Here is a 19,929-nt window from a genome sequence, read left to right as displayed (position 1 = left end):
ATTCGCTGTGAGACCGGGTGGGCGGGGCGAAGACCCGGCCTCATTAGCATAGTAGAAGGGTCATAAATGTGACCGCCGGGTTGCGATCAATCTGACAGTGCGTTTTTTTTTAACAAAAAAGGACCAGTTATGATAACAGACTCAGTTGACACATATCCGAGATAAGACTGGTGTATATAGGCTAGTATACTGCACGTTTGTCCGATCAATTTGGAATGACAAGGTGTAAAGGTGCTATTGAAAAGTATTTTAGGCAGACGAGGGGCTTGTCTTAAAACTCTTAATAAGAGTCGCCCTCCCACTCACCTCCTCTCTCACAAAGGGAGCTCCGTGCTGGAACAGGGAGGTCCGAGGACATGGACCTGTTCAAGACGCTGTGGACCGCGAGGAAGCTCATCCTGGTGGTCCTCATCCCGCTGTCGCTGCTCCCTCTGCCGCTCATCCATCCGACCAGCGTGAGTAGGAACCAAGCATTCAATTAATTAATTTATATATACTGTATACTTTTACTGTATCAACTTTTTTAAACCGTAAACAATTGATAGTAACAACCAACATAACCAACACCCCCCGCCAGCATGAATAAAAATAACCCCCGGCCCCGACTAAATAATCCTATTGTCATTAATTTAGCTAACAAACAGATACGAATTCAATAATTCACCACAAATAAACAACACCACCAACACCAACCGCAACACATACTTAGGGGGGTTAGTAGTGGTGGCACACTTGGCACATGCGTCCAGATGTGATCACTGCAGCGACCTTATCAACATAGTAAAATATCTGATGACTTGGCTGTACTTTTTTTTTTCGATTTCAATCTTTATTTAGAATCGTGAATTTTACTTATTTACAGAAACGACGATATTACAAATACAAAACAGTGACACAAATAAAGTGTCAATATCCACAACAAAGGAGACATAGATAAATCAACTAAAAACAGTCAAAGGTAGTCATATAGTCAGACGTGGTCAGAAATCAACTCTCCAAGGGATAACCTCGAACTTCAGAGTACGTGTGTTAGACGCGTTAGGAAAAGCTGATTTCCCAAGATCAGAACATACTTGAGGGACCCGTCCCTGATAACCACCCGCCCGCCCGGTCATTTGATTAGATCGAGTCGAATAGGTTATTACCATATTACATTTTAACACTGAAGAGATATAAAGAGGTTGCTTACCAATAAGGGCTTTAGAAATAAACAAATAGTGTTTGTTGCACCTTTCTGCAAGAAGGCCTGCTGGCTGCATGCAACCCTGCCTGGACTTTGTTTTGGGGTGTTGTGGCCGTTTTGGAGTGCGTGCGTGCGTGCGTGTGTGTGCGTGTGTGTGAGAGAGAGAGAGAGAGAGAGAGAGAGAGAGAGAGAGAGAGAGAGAGAGAGAGAGATGAGATAAAAGGAGAGAGCGAGAGAGAGAGAATGCGTCAAACGACACTTTGTTTGTGTTTTGATTCATTCAGATTAATTCCCGGGACAGTCAGCTGAGTGGTGTGTGTGTGTGTGTGTGTGTGTGTGTGTGCGTGTGTGTTTGTGTGGAGGAGATGTCGTGATATGTTAACGAGATGGAGATTGGAACGGAAACGGGGACAATCGGGTGTCAGTCGCTTTGTTGTGCGTCGTTATCAAATTTGGAGACGCGGCAACAATAAGCTTAGCTCACATGGGACGTTGAAATGAATCGTGGAATTATGAATGGATGAGACCGACTCCCATGTAACACAGACACGTATCTCCATGTCAACGGACTTTTACGCGCGGTCCAGTTATGTTATGCGCGCTTATAGCCCCGTGCGCAAAAGCGCACTGCCACTATACATGTTGTCTGTTGGTGAATATGCTTGAGTGAACATCTTTAGCCCATGGTTCTAGGTTCAGGCAGATTCTACGATGGGCCATGTTGCTTGTTGTACTTTATAGGACTACAAAGTCTTAGCTGCAATATGTAGCAAGGCCATCCAAAACATATGGTGCTCAACTTTCTATAGACCAGCTGCTGTGGAAAGAAACATCAGTTAAAGGACCATGCCTGTAGTGATTGTAATGGTACATAAGCAGTGGCAGGAATTGTATCTTGTAGTTGTGCTGATGAATATTAAAGGAGTTACCTTCGACTTCAGGACATCGCCTCAGACTCCCGTCTCTCAGCACTACAATGGTGACCCCGACGTCCGTCCGTCCGTCAGGCCTGCGTGCAGCGCTGTCTTCATGGAGCGGTGGAAACGCTTGCATAGCCCGTTGGCCTGAGGGTGGTACGCGGTGGTACGGTGCAGCTTAACCCCCAGGCTGCTGGCGACCGCGTTCCAGAACTCCGACCACGACATCCAAGCCCTCAAGGCAGCGGATACAAGTCTGCGCCTCGCGGACGCCGCGCGTCCCTGCTCTGTGACCTCTCCACCGGACACCCCCGCCCGCTAGTCCCTAAAAGCTGGTGTAGGCAGGCCTTTGGTGGTGCACGGCCTGTCTCACCCCGGTAGGAAGGCTTCGAGCAGGTTGGTTTCACAGAAATTCGTGTGGCGAGGGCTCAAGAAAGACGTGACGACCTGGGTCGACGCACGTGTGGCCTGCCAACGGGCTAAAGTGCACCGACATACTAAGGCCCCGCGGCATTCGAAGTCCCAGAGAGAAGATTCAATCATGTCAACGTTGACCTCGTGGGCCCGCTTCCCTCCTCTCACAGGTTTACCTACCTGTTTACTATGGTGGACAGGACCACCCGATGGCCGGAAGCTGTTCCCCTCGCCTCAACATCTTCTTCCGACGTGGCCCGCGCCTTTATCAGCACGTGGGTCGCACGTTTCGGGACCCCGTCCGACCTCTCCTCCGACCGGGGCTCACAATTTACCTCGGAGCTCTGGAACGCTGTCGCCAGCAGCCTGGGGGTTAAGCTGCACCACCGCATACCACCCTCAGGCCAACGGGCTATGCGAGCGCTTCCACCGGTCCATGAAGACAGCGCTGCGCGCAGGCCTGACGGACGGCAATTGGGTGGACAAACTGCCGTGGGTCATGCTCCGACTTAGGAGTGCCCCCAAGGAAGACCTGCAGTCCTCGTCCGCGGAACTGGTATATGGCCAGACATTGCGCGTCCCAGGGGATTTTATTCCGGACGCGACGACCCCCTGGTCCGCGGTCAGCCAACCACGGGAACCCGCCAACCCGCCAACCCTGCGGGAAGCCGCGCAGACCTTCACCCCGATCCCCACGTCGCAGCATGGTGTTTCCCGGCCGCGCGGCCTGCACAAGGCGGAGTATGTTTTTGCTCGCCACGACGCGCACCGTGGGTCCCTACGCCCCCCTTACGATGGCCCGTTTAGGGTCCTGCAGCACGGTGACAAGGACCTGATGATCAACATGGGCGGTAGGAAGGAGACCGTGTCAGTAGACAGGATCAAGCCCGTACACGTGGACGTTTCCCAACCCGTAGAGTTGGCCCTACCCCCCCGCAGAGGTCGTCCGCCGTTACTCCGGGATCTGCCTCCCACGGAGTCACCGGCGACCTCACCGATGTCAGTACCCCCCCGGGTGTCGGGGAGGGCGAGAGCACTTACGCCGCTCCTCCCTCCCCGCCCCCGGTTTTCCGCATGCGCAGAGGCCGGGCAGTAACCCCCCGCCGGGGGGATTTTGACTATGGGTGAATTCTGGGGGGGGCTTGTGTAGTGATTGTAATGGTACATAATTCACCCACGGAACTATTGTTAGGAACATTCTAGAACATTAGTTCCACCCGAACATTCTGGAACGTTTGTGATGATGTCATGGCAGGTCATTCTATAACCTTAGTCCTGCCCGATCATTCTGGAACGTTCATGATGATGTCATAGTAGGACATGCTGGACCGTTGGTGATGATGTCATAGTAGTACCTTCTAGAACCCCTTTAGCTTTCTAGTAATGTATTGTATCTTGTAGTTGTGCTGATGAATATTAAAGGAGTTATCTTCGACTTCAGGACATCGCCTCAGACTCCCGTCTCTCAGCACTACAATGCCAACATTTTGGGAAATGCGCTTACCATCTTCTCCAGAGTCAGTCAAGAAGATCAAATCAAATCAAATGTATTTATATAGCCCAATATCACAAGGCATTGCCCCCATAGGCTGCACAGTCAAGAAGAAACATCAACGGACCAAGAACAAAAACAAGAACACCATAAAATCCAAATATGCAACACTCCCAGACAGGGAACAAAATAAGTACCCGCCAACCGCCAATGGCAGGCAGATTTAAGGTTTGGCGACTAACAATGAGAGGTCTGCCCGCCACCTGGCGTGTAGTTCATATCGATACTCTTATTTTGAAAATCCTGTGCGGGTATCATTTCCGCCCCAAGCGCAGCTCCAGTCATAATATCTATGGCTCCGTCAGCTAGCAACGTTCGGCTCATATGATACTCTTATTTTGAAAAAACCCGTGGCAAATCCGCGAGTTATATCCGCCCTGTCCGTGCTTCTGCTCGCATTAAAGCCGAGCAGCGCTACACAGCAGTGCACCTATTTTGCGAGCCGAAATAAGTCTGGTGTTTTTTTCTCTCACAAGGGGTCAAATGCATCTAACATGATCGTCGCCATTCCTTTATGCCCACATCGCCCGAAATGAACGTTACGTTAGCATAAGCTAACAAGCTAATCCTGATCAGAGGCAGAGGCGCAGAGCCATAGAGAACAGCAGACAGTGTGGACTGGGGAAAGGGAAATGGGGGGGGGAATGAATGAATGAATGAAAACTTTATTTAACAGATTGCAGAATGGGTACAATACAGTACAGGGGGGGGGGGGCACTCTCCCTTTCCCTGTGTGTGTGTGTGCGTTTGGAAAGACGATGAAGTCACTAGTCAGGACTCAGGACAGGAGTATATTATAGTAAACTGAGGATTACTGAGGATGGACAGATAATGTTGATATTCAAATATAAAAAAGTTTCGAGAGGAGTGGAAGTTTGAAGACAGACTAGACTACAATATGATGCAGGGGTGGTGAGTTGAAACAGTGTGTGTGTGTGCCCCGACCCCACTTCTATGTTTCAATAAATTATTTGCATTTAAAACTATTAACGCTGACTCATTCCTTCAGTCCACTCAAAATTATGCTAATATTCCTTATGTTGTTTATGATATTAATTGAAAATAGCATATGAGAAATAATAACACATGGCGATATACTAAAAAGCTATTTATAATTTTTGGCTGGTAAAAAATCTGCCTGGCTGGTAGTTTTTCAAATCTACCAGCCAAATGGCTGGTAAGTCAAAAAGTTAATTTTGTTCCCTGCTCCCAGACTTTCCCCAACAAGATATGGAACGATTAACTAAAACCTGAAATTAAACACATATACATACATTAGGGCTGACCCCTATTAGTCGAATAGTCGACTAATCGATCGAAAGTAGCCGTAGTCTGCCAACCTCTTAGTCGAATCATCATTCTTTCCAAAAGAAAAGAGGCCTAGAAGCGTGGCTAACGCTAATGGCACGCATACCAGAGGCTAACTGCCTAAGAAAACAGGCACAGAGGCACTGAAAGAGGATTTCACCCATCTAATGAACACACTAGACTAGACAAATATCAAGATGTATCCATCAGTGGACCAATTGCATGCTTTTGCAGAGGACAAGAAGCCTTCCGTTGACTCCTTCAGACATTAAGCACCCCCCACAGCCCAAATGGAATGATAAAAAAATATACTTAAAAAAAAAATTATAATAATAATTTCATAGTCGACTATCGGCTAATTTCCGCCAATCATAGTCGACTATCCAAATCCTTAGTCGGGGACAGCCATAACATACATACATGGTATAGCAATAGTAACTAAGGTACATACAATTTTTTTTATTTTTTTTTAAATAAATAGAGCTAAAAACAACAACAAGAAAGCATAGGAAACGAGCGCTGGTATGAAAATAAGATAAAGGCTAAAAGTCAAGAGCTCAAAGTATCAGTCGTATTCAATACATCCACTCAGAGAGACAGAGACAGGGGTTAGAGAATCTCAAATAAAATAAACAGACATCAATAAAATAAACAGACCAATAAATTAAACAGACATCCTAACTGAACTAACCAGATTAAACTAAGGGTCTATCCCCGACCAGGTGCAGTCTGAAGGAGAAAGAGAAAAGATTGGTCTTAAGAACACAGCAACTTTTGGGGAAATTTGCTTATTTTCCATCTACCCAGGAGTTAGACAAGCAGATACATACCCTTTTCTTCTCTGTGCATGCATTAGGCTTAGGGAACAGCCCCACCGCTAGTCTAGCTTAGCGTCATTCACTGGAAGTAGGTGTGCCAGTGTAGCCTATAGTTCCCGACAGTCACGAAATACACTCCAAATACAACTCTAAAACGTTCCTGTAAACATGTTGTGTTCTGTGTATTAACCACATGGATAATAAATAAATAAAAAAGATTTTGACATTTTTGTTTTTTAAGCAGATATACTCTGACATTTTTTTGCCGAACCACTTCTGCCTGGGCGCAGTGATTTCATCACCTCAAAAGCCCTGTTGCTTTTGCAATCACACAAAGTTGGCGTGTTCCTTTAATGGTCGTGTCTTATAAATGGCCTTTTCCAGTGTTTAGCATTGTTTTATAGCAATGGGGGTTAGTATCAATGGGTCTGTGTCTCTAATTACCATTTTGGCGAATTGCTCTAATTCAGTTGAGACAATCTCCTCCCCCAGTGAATTAGGTCATTCTGATTTGACTCGCAATGCGACGTAGCAAGGAGCTGATTGTGATCTGATTGGCTCTGTGGTTGGAGCCACTGCCGGCTCTGTGGTTGTAGTCACCGCCCACAATCAACAATTCGCTCAACAGAGCGAGTGGAATTACTTCCTCAAACAGAGGGTGCCGACAGACAGCAGAGAACGAGCGCCCCCCTGCGGCGAAATTAATTAGTATCCCCCTCAATCTTTCTATCTCTCTCTCTGTCTCTCTCTGACTGTCACTCAAAGCGCTTATGGGCGGAGCCCAGCCCAAAAACTGCTTGAAATCTTGAAGTGGAAAAATGCTGCTTCAGAGTAATAGATTAGAAATAGAAAACAATGAATTCTTTTGAAAAAAACTTTACAGATGTGTTCCATAGACTCACAGGAATTGTGTAAAGTTGCCCAAATACTGAAAGCAATAGCAATGCATGTCCCCTTTAAGCAAAGATTTAGAAACTTTGACAGAGCAGGCACCCCTGACGACAGCCAATAATTTATTCCACAGGTAGGGAGAGCGGATAGGCAAAGGCTCCGTGGCCATCGAATTTCTTTTTTATCCTAGGAATTGATAGGAGCCCCGCATTTTGTGAACGAAGAGCACGAGCGGGCGAGTATTGTATAATGAGATTGGATAGATAGAGCGGTGCGAGCCCATTTAGAATTTTGCAAGTGAGGAGCAGCACTTTAAAGTCAGATCTGGCCTGGATGGGAAGCCAGTGTAGGGAGGACAGAATGAAATCTTTTATACGTGCATTAAAAGAGAGGGAGGAATCAAAAATGTTTTTTTTAATGGTGGAGCTCTGAGATACATGGCAAATATCAAGTTTGAGGGAGATGTCCTCAAACAGACCTCTCTGATTTGGGGGGCCAACAACTAGCATCTCAGTTTTATCTGCGTTAAGGAGCAGAACATTTTGCGACATCCAGTTTTTAATGGCAAGCAGGCAAGCCTCAAGATTCCATAATTGGGAGGAATCATTCGGCTTAATAGGTAGGTATCATTGCGTGTCATCTGCGTAGCACTGCAAGTTAATACCAAATTTGCATATGATATTGCCAAGATAGATACCAATTTCCTCTCTGAAAGCTATCCGGCTGCAAGCTAGCCTAGCTTAGCACAAATTAATAGAAGTGGATACAGACCAGCTAGCCTATCTTTTGGCCAAAAACCAAGGAAACTATAAAAGAAGGAAGCGTCATCACGTCACTGTGTAGCGCATGGACGCACGTTGGTGCCAAGTGTGGAAGTGTTAAGTTCGGAAGACATTGAGTTGAATGGGATCAGCCATCTCCTCATTTATGTCATTTAAACAGGTTATTACTTGTCAGAATTGTCAGAATCATCGCAATTTGTTGCATTGTTAACTAGCTTATATGTTTGATATTGGATGATGTATATTTTCTCAGATAGCTGGTATATTTCGAATTTTAATACAAGCTTCAATAGAATTGAGACCAAAGTCTGCCACCAAGCAGAGCATAGAATGCTGGTATTCTGACGTGATGACCCTTCTCTTCTTTTATAGTTTCCTTGCCAAAAACACCTCTCCAGGAGGTTTAAGCTAGACTAGTCATCTGATTCCATTAATTTGTGATAATCTAGGTTAGTTTGCAGCCCTATCAGAAAATGTAAACAAAGTAGTAATAAACCACAGGAAAAAAATACATAATGTATGTTATGTTATAACCATAAATAATATATTCTACATATTGTATAAGTAATATATTTTTACGTTTTTGTATCCGCAAAAGTCCAAAACAAATCACCACAACTGGGAGTCAAACCAACAAGATTGTAGTTGCAGATGAGTGCTCTCACTACTAGACTAAGACACCCATCTACCCCTGATACGAACACAGACATACTGTGATGATGGTTTGTTTTAACATTTAATGATTATGGTAGACATTTAGGGTTATGGTTAAGGTTAGGGTTAGGGTTAAGGTTATGATTAGTGTGTCTTGGTAGTCTTGAGGTAAAGGCACTTGCCTCCCATGTGAGTGTCCTGGTTTTTTTTTTCTCAGCAGGGGAACTCAAACATTTTCTGAAAACGTTAAAACATTTTCAATAATATGTAATATATGTACTTATTTGTAATACGTACACATTGTACATTTTCATAAATACGTCAATCTATTACTTGTGGCTATAATAACATAATGTGCAATATGTACCCTTTTCCTGTGGTCGATAAGTACTTTATTTACATATGGTAAGCGAGATGGGGCTGTGTAGCCAGACAGCTTTCTGCTGAAGCACAGAGAGGACATTATCTATCTTCTTATCGGACTCGGAAGACGGTAAGCGGTTCCCATTTTATAACATCTCACGTCCAGAATTGTGTCAGTGTCTATACTGTAGGCGGGGGGAGATGAAGTGGACAGAGTAGAGTGAAACCTAGTCAACGGGGCTATTCTCAGTGGTTCAGGAGGTAGAGTGGTTATCTGGCGATCGGAAGGTTCCCGGTTTGATTCCTCCCGGCAGCGTGTCGAAGTGTCCTTGAGCAAGACACTTAAACCCTAACTGCTCCCGATGAGCAGGTTGGCACCTTGCATGGTTGCCTCCGCCGTCTGTGTGTGAATGTGTGAGTGATTGGGTGAATGTGAGGCATAAGTTGTAAAGTGCTTTGGATAAACACGCTATATAAATGCATGGCAAGTATATAGCTGTGTCCTTCTACGGCTGGGAGTTGGCACAGCAGGTGTCCCAGAGTGAAGGTAGGATTCAGTAAAATGCCAAGTAATTAAGTTAACCAGGATTATTGGCTCTGCATGATGTCCTTTACCCCACACCGCGTCTGGAATGTGTCCGGGTCAGTGGATCTGGGAACCCCACACCGCGTCTGGAATGTGTCCGGGTCGGGACCGAGCGCGTGTGTGTGTGTATGTGTGCACGTGCGATTGTGTACTGTATGTGTCTGCTTGTGTGTGTGTGCGTGCGTGTGTGTGTGTGTGTGTATTCGCGTGTGTATGTGTAGGTCTGTGTGTGTGTAGCGATGGAGTGGTACTGTGTCCAGCTGCAGCAGATAGACCTCTGGTGGAAACTCTGAAAGAGAGAAAGAGAGAGAGACACACAGAGAGAGAGACATACAGAGAGAGAGAGAGAGAGAGAGAGAGAGAGAGAGAGAGAGAGAGAGAGAGAGAGAGAGAGAGAGAGAGAGAGAGAGAGAGAGAGAGAGAGGAGAGAGCAGTACATGAGAGATTCAGAATCATTAGGGATGTAGTGGTTGGAATGTTACCGTACGGTACATAGTAGGTTTGTTATCTACCAAAATACTACGGTATATGGTATTTCACGGTATTAAACCCCCCTTTTAATCAGGCGTACTGTGGCCCAACAAAAAAGTATTTTGCTTTAATGAAACATATTGAAATTAATTAACAGTAACCTGAACTGTAACCTGTAACATTACATTAGCATTGTAACATTATGTAAAAATATTCAACGCAGGCTGGGCGATTAATCACGTTTTATGGTTTTGGCTTGCAACGATTATGAAAACAAGATTATAAAATAAAATAAAAATTGGTTTTAGTTGAATTATATTTCTAATTCAAGGAAATCCACTGTTAAAAAGACAAAGTCAACGAGTAATCATGTTAAATAACCGCAACCTCAGTATTGACCAAAATAATCGTCATCATGATTTTTGTCATAACCGAGCAGGTTCCTCCTTATAACCTAATATAAGAACGTTTACACAAGGTTCCTCCTTATAACCTAATATAAGAATTTTACACAAGGTTCCTCCTTATAACCTAATATAAGAATGTTTACACAAGGTTCCTCCTTATAACCTAATATAGTAAGAATGTTTACACAAGGTTCCTCCTTATAACCTAATATAAGAAAGTTTACACAAGGTTCCTCCTTATAACCTAATATAAGAATGTTTACACAAGGTTCCTCCTTATAACCTAATATAAGAATGTTTACACAAGGTTCCTCCTTATAACCTAATATAAGAAAGTTTACACAAGGTTCCTCCTTATAACCTAATATAAGAACGTTTACACAAGGTTGCTCCGTTATTAACTAATTTCTTTCGGTCAGGTCGCTATGCAAGAAAGACAGCATGTTGACCTTTTAGTGAGATAACGTTAAATGTTCCAGCGCCCTGCAGTGCAACTACAATCTGCAATAAAAAGATTTAAATTTTAAAATTAAATCATAAAACAATTTAAATAAAGAAATATATAATATATATATCTATCAATCATCTTTATTAACAGACACAGGGTCCACAGAGTAAAAAACATACAAACATAATAAAGAAATTACATCACAATAAATAAAAACATAAACCAATAGCAGCTTTACAACAGGGCACTGTACCAATACTTCCAGATACAGGACTGGAACTTCATGTCACTGAGACTAGCCGGTTGAGGCAGCAACAGGATGATCCTATTCTGAGACACATTCAGACGACAGATAAATGTATACATCTGGTGTCTCAGCAGAGCACAACTAACCTTCTTACTGTCTTTTTACTATTACTATTATATTATCTCTTTCTCTCTCTTTCTCTCTCTCTCTCTCTCTCTCTCTCTCTCTCTCTCTCTCTCTCTCTCTCTCTCTCTCTCTCTCTCTCTCTCTCTATCTCTCTCTCTCTCTCTCTCTCTCTCTCTAACTCTAAATTTGATGTCCGATTATCACTACCGTGTGCGTGTGTGTGTGCGTGTGTGTGTGCATGTCATCTGTTTATATATCTGTGTTGGGCTCATTGAAACAGGATGATTAGACATTGACTGACACCATCTGTTTTTAGAAGAGTCGTACATTACAACAGATACATACATTGATCTCTTTGACTTTTCACTCATTGTATGGTTATCTGCTGATAAGATGAGCATGACAGGAACAGAGGGATTGCTGAGTCAGACTGCAGGACAAGGTCTTTTGGTCTCTTGATATCTTTCTTACCCCTACCATATCCAACTCTACCTTTCTCATTAATTTAGTCTCTAATCTCCATTTCTCTCTCTGTGTCTCCTCCCCCCTCTCTCCTTCCCTTCCTCTCTAGAGATCAGCAGTCAAACAAACTGTCAAAACCCAGTGGAATGCCTTAATCCAATTACCAGGCAGACTCGAAGATGACCTGTTCCATTAACACATTGACCGCCGGAGGTCGCTGTGGGCGTATGGCCGTTTGTGCCAGCGCTTTGTTCAATGGAGAGAATGCAGTGTTTGCGAGTGCTAAAACTATATTAAATATTATAGCTATGGATCTAATAACGTTGTCGATTGTCAGTGAGTTTCTTCTGGTCAACATGCAAAAAACGGATAATTTTTTCATCCGTACATTTCCGTTTTATACCGTGGTGAATATGAGTATAGTTTGAGTGATTCAGAGTAATCCCAGGAAAAGACGCGAAAACAGCCCTTTAGTTAAATCCACTTATCACGTTGCCATTTTTCGCCTGATTATCGAATCTTCCTGAAATCAACGCTAGATTATCGTTATTATGTCTCCTCATGCACGCATGAAAGGGGGCTTGTAGCGGGGCGCCCCTCCGTGCTGTGATGTGACCAACGGGAAACAGCACACACACATTCCACACAGACAGCTTCGTTCACGGGAGAAAAAAAGATCAGATCAACGCAAGATTGGATATATACTGTCCTTACCTTGTCTCTGATGTAATGCAAAAAAATAATCAAATTATCTGATCGCCATTCCAAGTACTGGTCGCGGTAGTCCGTCCCACGTTATCTGGCATTGCATATGAACGAGGTGGGGGTCAGCCTAGTTGATGCATCGTTGTAAGCGCTTGTCTTGCCGGAGTATTTAAACCCCGCCCGCACAGCTCAGCTCGGCCCAGAAAACAAACTACATAGTTTCAAATGGAGTGCAATAGCGGCTGCAAGGCGTTAGCTCGTCTGCGAGCTCAGACACATTCAGAACAGCCTGCACAGGCTGCTTCGATGGATTATGAATGGCAATAGCGAATAAAAGAAAAACGGATCCAATAACGAGTATACTCACCAAGCCTTCCCAGAGATCAGTCGCATTTTTTCCCCCTCTCCAAGACCTTCACAAGGCCTTTTTCGTATCCTCCCCTGCGGCCGTCTCAGTCTCCGTGCCAGCCTCCTACAGCTCTGATTGCCGGGTGGATCCCCCAGCCTCTCATCGCCTCGTTCCTCCCATTCCTCCCTGGAACAATTCGGCCGTGTTGACTAAAAACCCTTTCTTTTTGCAACAGAATCAACTCAACTTTCAACCGTAATATGGATCTAGTAAGCTGGGCATTTACAGCGATTGATCGCATATTCTCCACAAGGAAGCAGAATGTGGAAGATCCGCTCTGCCCACTCGGGAGCTATCAGGCGGGGATTGATACATATGGTAAATGGAATGCGATATGCTTCTTTCCTCTGGAGATAAATGTTGTTGAGGACTGGATCAGTACTCTGTACCGACCAATACAGTTTAGTATCAGCAATCAAAAACTGGTATCCATCCCTTTTTTTTTTTTTTTTTTTATTGATCTTTTTCCCCCTCCATTTTCCTCCGATTTTCTCCCATCCCAATGTTAGTTGTATGCCAATTCCCAATCCCTTCCTGGTCGCTGCGCACTTACCCCCCACAGTCAGATCATCTGGGAGAGTGGAGGATATCACATGCTTCCTCCGACACACGTCCAGCCAATCAACCGCTTCTTTTCACCTGGCAGCGCGGATCCTCCCTGAGAGGGCGTAGCGTGTGGAAGGATCACACTATCCCACTCAGGTCCTATCCACGCTTAGCAGGCGCCCTCTTAGGATGGCGCTGCTCCGACCGGTTGCCTTTCTGATCGCTCCGTCGAGACTGTGCTTACTTTTGTTAATTTTTATAGTTTTAAGAGTTTTATTTGCACCAACTGTTGGTGCATTATATGTGTATGACCGTCAGTCAATCATTGACATTGGATTAAGGAAAACTTACAGATTGGATTGCTCTCTGGATCGGATTGCTGAACAGCAGCAGTGGCCCGCCGAAATCCTTTGTTGTGGCCGAGGCAAGGAGAAGGCGCGACGACGTGGAAGAAGAGTCGGGGTCCGAAATAGATTGAGGTCCAAACGACACAGAACCACATTGCTCAGCATATTGTTGGCCAATGTGCAATCGATAGGAAATAAACTGGACGACATCAGAGCACGGATCCAATTCCAGAGGGACATTCGGGACTGCAACGTCCTCTGTTTCACAGAAACTTGGCTGTCTCCAGACGTCCCGAATCATGCAATAGAACCGGCAGACCACTTCTTCATTCTCCGCAAGGACCGGACGGCAGAAGAGTCACAAAAGACGAAAGGAGGCGGCATTGCCTTCATGATAAACAAGGAGTGGTGCGATTTAGGCAACGCAAAGGAATTGTCTAACCACTGCTCCCCAGACCTGGAGTTTATCACGTTAATGTCGACCCTTCTTTCTCCCGAGGGAGTTAACGTCCATCATCATGATCGGAGTATACATCCCACCACACGCGAACACTGGGGCCGCACTTTCAAAGTTACACGACGAGGTAAACAAACTACAGATAGCTAGCGTTGACGTTGCCATTTTGGTTCTGGGCGATTTCAACAGCGCGCGTCTTAAAAAGGTGTTGCCGAATTTCTATCAGCATGTGACCTGTCCCACCAGAGGCGAGAACATATTAGACCATGTATACTCGCAATTTAAGAATGGGTACAAGTCACAGGCTCTTAATCCATTCGGTAAGTCCGATCACGCCGCCATCTTTCTTTTGCCAAAGTATAAACAAAGTCTCAAGCGAACGCCGGTAGTATCGCGAGAGGTTAAGCGTTGGACCGTGATGTCAGAGGAGACACTCCAAGCTGCGCTTGAATGCACAGACTGGAGTGTATTCCGTGATAACACAGCCAATATTAACGAATACACTGAAACGGTGCTTGACTTTGTCTGTACTCTGGTAGAAGTACCTCTACCACAATTAGAATATACCCAAATCAAAAGCCCTGGGTAGATAAATCCGTCCGTGAGGCTCTGAAAGTGCGCACCTCAGCCTACAACACCGGGCTGGTGACAGGCAACATGGAAGAATACAAGACGGCAAGATACAACGTCAGGAGAGCAGTAATAGAGGCAAAATGGCGTTACAGGGATAAAGTTGAACTTCAGTTTGAACAGGCTGACTCTAGAGGTATGTGGCAGGGCCTCAGAACAATGACAGACTACAAAGGCACTTCCCTCAAACTGAACAGTGACATCTCCTTAGCAAATGATCTCAATTCCTTCTATGCGAGGTTTGAGGCTGTGAATAACAACACCAGCCTACAAACCACGGCAATGGGGGGGGGGGGGGGGGGGGGGGTCTGCTGATGGAGACTCAGTGTTCAGGGTAACAGAGCATGAGGTGAGGCGGACCTTTAAAAAAGTGAATATCAGGAAGGCAGCAGGACCGGACGGCATCCCCGGCCGCGTCCTAAAAGTCTGTGCCGACCAACTGGCCCCGGTATTCACTGACATCTTTAACCTGTCCTTGGAACAGGCTGTCATCCCCACCTGTCTGAAGAAGTCCACCATCATCCCTGTACCCAAAAAATCTACGCCCGCTTGCCTCAACGACTACCGCCCTGTAGCCCTCACCTCCATAGCCATGAAGTGCTTTGAGAAGCTAGTGAAGGGCTACATCTGTTCCTCCCTCCCCATCAACCTGGACCCCCTGCAATTTGCATATCGCCCCAACAGGTCCACGGAGGACGCCATAGCCCATGTGCTGCACACAGCAGCATCACACCTGGACAAGAGGCAGGGGAACTATGTGAGAATGCTGTTCATCGACTACAGCTCAGCATTCAATACCATAGTCCCCTCCAAACTCATAGCCAAGCTCAGGGACCTGGGCTTGAACTATGACCTCTCTGCCAGTGGGTCTTGGACTTCCTGACGGGCAGACCCCAGGTGGTAAGAGCAGGCAACTGCACCTCCTCATCCATCACGCTCAACATAGGGGCCCCCCAGGGCTGTGTTCTGAGCCCCCTCCTCTACTCCCTGTACACACATGACTGCGTGGCACAGCGGAACAACAACACAATCATCAAATTTGCTGATGACACAGTAGTGGTGGGCCTGATCTCTGCCAGCGACGAGAGGGCCTACCTGGAAGAGGTAGAGAATCTGTCACAGTGGTGTCAGGAGAACTGCCTCTCCCTGAACGTCAGCAAAACAAAAGAGATGATTGTGGACTTCAGGAGGTCGGGGGTCAAGGACTACATCCCCCTCAGCATCGACGGGGCACCGGTTGAGAGAGTGAACAGTTTCAAGTACCTCGGAGCCCACATATCCGAGGACTTGACATGGACCACACACATTGACAGTGTTGTGAAGAAGGCACGACAACGCATCTACTTCCTCAGGCGCCTAAGGAAGTTCCAAGTCAGTCAGAAGATCCTTAGGAACTTCTACTCATGTACAATAGAGAGCATCCTGACTGGCAACATCACCTCCTGGTTTGGGAATAGCACTGCACAAGACCGTAGCAGACTACAAAGAGTGACACATTCAGCCAAACGCACAATTGGAGGGGGGCTTCCCACCCTCCAGAACATTTACAACAAGCGGTGCAGGGGGAAGGCTAAGAGAATCATCAAGGACTCCAGCCACCCGAACAACTGCCTCTTTGAACTGCTGCGGTCAGGCAAGCGATACCGGAGTCTTAAGGCGAGCACAGAAAGACTCAGAAGAAGCTTCTATCCCCAGGCCATCAGGCTGCTAAACGAACAATAAACACTATGCAACAACCATCAAATGCACACAGCACACACACCCACACGCACACACTCACTTAAACAAACAACACACTGCAGCACCCACTCTCCACACTTTAGATCACACAAACACACTTTATATTTATTGATAAAGGATTTGCACTACAACTCATACACCTACTGTAAATTGTACCTAAATTGCACCTCATCCCATTTCTGCCTTGCACTATATAGTATTGTATATTAGTACACTGCATAGTATATTGTATATTATATGGTAACTCAGTTACGTCTATTCTGCATCGAACATTGTACATATGTCTATACTGAACACTGTGACCTCATTTATTTTACTTCTAATTTACATGCTATACTATGTTATTTTATTTCATACTTATCTTGTCTTGCACAGTCTCTGGAGCGTAACAGTAAGAAGCATTTTGTATAAAAGTATTCTGTACTTCTGTATGACAACTATTAAAGAAACTTGAACTTGAAACTTGACCGAACTGTAGGAGTCGCTGTTTACAACGACCCGGACCCACCCCGCCAGCTTCTCCCACCCTCTAATACAGCCAATTGTATTAGTGTGAACGGCCAGCCAAACTGGTGACAACCCCGGAGCTGTGAGCTGGATTCGAACAGGCGAATCCAGCTCACAGCTTCGGGGTTGGTGACGAACGCAATCTCCGCTACGCCACCTAACCGCTGGTATCCATCCCTTTCTGTGAGGATTCGCCTGTCCCTGGACCTTTTTTCCCTGTCTCCTCTCCTCAACAGCCCCCACCCTTGCGAGGCTTTTTTCCCTGTCTCCTCTCCTCAACAGCCCCCACCCTTGCGAGGATTTTTCTCCTCTAACTTCACGCACCTGTTGGGAGTTTGCGATCAGCTCGGGAGAGTACTTGATTGCAGACTCCCCTCCAGTCCTGGTCGGGTCGTTCTGTATTCTGTACGCTACCATCTACTGCCGTTTCCTGGAGTGGGACATCGTCTTCGCTCTCTATACTTCCACGGGAGGATCCCTATGTTCTCACTCTAGACGTCGTGCCATCTTGTTGCTACCATCACCTGCCGCGTCTCCGGCCTCGGACCCCGGCTCGCCATCGCTCCCTATTCCACGGGAGGATGGCGTGTTCTCCGTCGGACCCCGGCTCGCCATCGCTTCCTATTCCACGGGAGGATGGCGTGTTCCCCTCGGACCCCGGCTCGCCATCGCTCCCTATTCCACGGGAGGATGGCGTGTTCTCATCCTGTTCCCCTCGGACCCCCGTGTGCTGCATTGCCCGTAGGCAGCGTCTGGTCTGGAGGAGGAGGATTCCTTGTGAGAGCTGAGCCGCAGAGCCCTACTCGGTTGTAGGGACGAAGAGGATCCCAGTTACCTTTTCCCAGCCTGTTCGCCCCGTTGTTCCGGGCCTCCTCACCGGGCCCCTGTCCCGGTGCCCGGCCTCCACCGTTGGATTCCTGTCCCCGTCCCCAGCCCCTCTCTCCGGGCCTCTGTCCCTGTCTCTGTCCCTGTCCCCCTCTCCAGTGCCCCTGGTCCCTTAGCCTGTTCGCCCGTTAAAGGCACAGTGCCGCCTTTTTGTGTTCTTTGACGTTTTTATGTTTTACCCCCTTAACCCCCTGAGGTCTAGAGTTTCTAGCTCCACCTTCTCAGAATATTCTCTTTTTTTTGTTACATAATGTAAAATTACAGATTCATACCTTCAAAATAAGCCATCAATTGTCAAATTTGAGACGATAGTTTTCAATCAATGTCCTATCAAACATTCTGGTACAGTCATTACCAATTTGCAGCAGGAGCCTCTGAAGAGAATTCAGTGAATTCAGCTAATGATAAGGGAACTACACTCCTTCCCAGAATGCAATGTGATGTCAATGTCAATGTCAATGACTAATTCACACCATGAAACAAAGGCCCAGCAGGGAACAATTACGGCTGAATGGGGGTATAGTGTGACTGATCAATACAGGCAGGCCTACAGCAACACACACTTTGATTTGATGCCATGCATACACACACTAGATAGACAGAGGTTTAGATATTTAGATAGATATATAATAGTAATATAATAGAAATAGAGAGAGAAAGAAAGAAAGAAAGAAAGAAAGAAAGAAAGAAAGAAAGAAAGAAAGAAAGAAAGAAAGAAAGAAAGAAAGAAAGAAAGAAAGAAAGAAAGAAAGAAAGAAAGAAAGAAAGAAAGAAAGAAAGAAGAGATAGAGGGGGAGAGAGAGGGATATAGAGGAAGAGAAAGAAAGAGGGAGATACAGAGGAGAGATGGAGGGAGAGAGAGGGAGATATAGATAGACATGAAACCTAGGTATGTAATTTCATCTTTCCTTGTGACAATATTGTCACCCACTGTACAAGACTGTACAAGGAATTCCTTCTGTAATGTACTGATTTCTTTTGATTTCTCTGTTTGAGAGAGAGAGAGAGAGAGAGAGAGTGTGTGTGTGTGTGTGTGTGTGCAGGGGAGTAGCTGGGGGGGGGGGGTTAGGATGATTCCAAGGGCCCAGCAAATGCCCCACATTTTTTTATAGTTTGGGGGCCCCACATTTTTTAATAGATTGGGGGCCCACAAATTGATTCTTTCATGGGGCCCAGAATCTCCAGCTACGCCCCTGTGAGCGCACCTTTCTACTCTAGAGAGCTGTCATCACCGTGATGCGCGCTTGAATGAACTGCGAGATAACTCATAACTCGTACACACACGCACTCTGTCTCTGCCATACAGTAGTTATGTTGTTTTAGCGCGACGTGGGTATATACACGGGCGAGGATGAAAAGCATGTTAGACTACTTTTAATACATAAATTAACGTTCCGTCGGGTCCCGTGTATTCTCGAGAATGATAATAATAATAATGCAGGACCTCTTCAGATTATATTATCAACGACAGACAGTGAGAAACACAACCCCCCCCCCTCTCGCGCTGAAGAATATGCATATTAGATCACTCAGTGATTAACACCTATGCGCTGTTTGTGTGTGCACGCGTCCATGTATGTGCGTTTCGTGACGCGATGTAGTTCTTATCGCAAATGGAGATTATTACAATCATACCATCTAGCAAGAATTAAACGTATTTACAAGTCGTATTAGGTTTAGCAAGTTGGGGGACGTATACCTTACATGTCAAAGCACTAGAAATTGCCATTTTTCTATTTTTATCGATTTCTGAAAAGATGTCCTTTTTGAGCATTTAAGAGGGATTCTAATTCTTTTGTTGTCCGCCGACGGGTTCAAAGCTCCAGCGTGACCCCTAAGGGTTAAAGGCTGTGTGCCGCTTTTTTGTATTTAATAAATAATGCCCTGTTTTTGGCTTACTCTCATACCTGTCTTGTGTTGTGCTATTGGGGTCGGTTTCAATCCATAACAGGACGACCTGACCCGACCCGACCCGTTGACGACCCCAGCCAGCACAGACAGTGTATTAGAGAGCCCCTGTTAGCTCCCCTGTTAGCTCCCCTGTTAGCCTCTTTAGCTCCCCTGTTAGTTCCCC

The 19,929-nt window shown here is 45.8% G+C and overlaps 1 protein-coding gene across 1 annotated transcript in view; it reads left to right on the top strand.

The window, feature by feature from the left end:
• Positions 1 to 356: 356 nt before the first annotated feature.
• Positions 357 to 19,929, top strand: part of slc13a4 (solute carrier family 13 member 4) — a gene marked incomplete at both ends in the record, with an annotated part of 85,135 nt that continues 65,562 nt past the window's right edge. The window contains one exon of the mRNA XM_084330262.1: positions 357 to 455. Coding sequence (XP_084186388.1) covers positions 357 to 455 — 99 coding nt within the window. The remainder of the gene's footprint in view (positions 456 to 19,929) is intronic.

The sequence above is a fragment of the Notolepis coatsorum genome (genome assembly GCF_963971535.1).
Source record: "Notolepis coatsorum genome assembly, chromosome: 15".
In the NCBI taxonomy this organism is placed as follows: domain Eukaryota; kingdom Metazoa; phylum Chordata; class Actinopteri; order Aulopiformes; family Paralepididae; genus Notolepis; species Notolepis coatsorum.
This window is presented reverse-complemented; position numbering and strand designations above follow the sequence as displayed.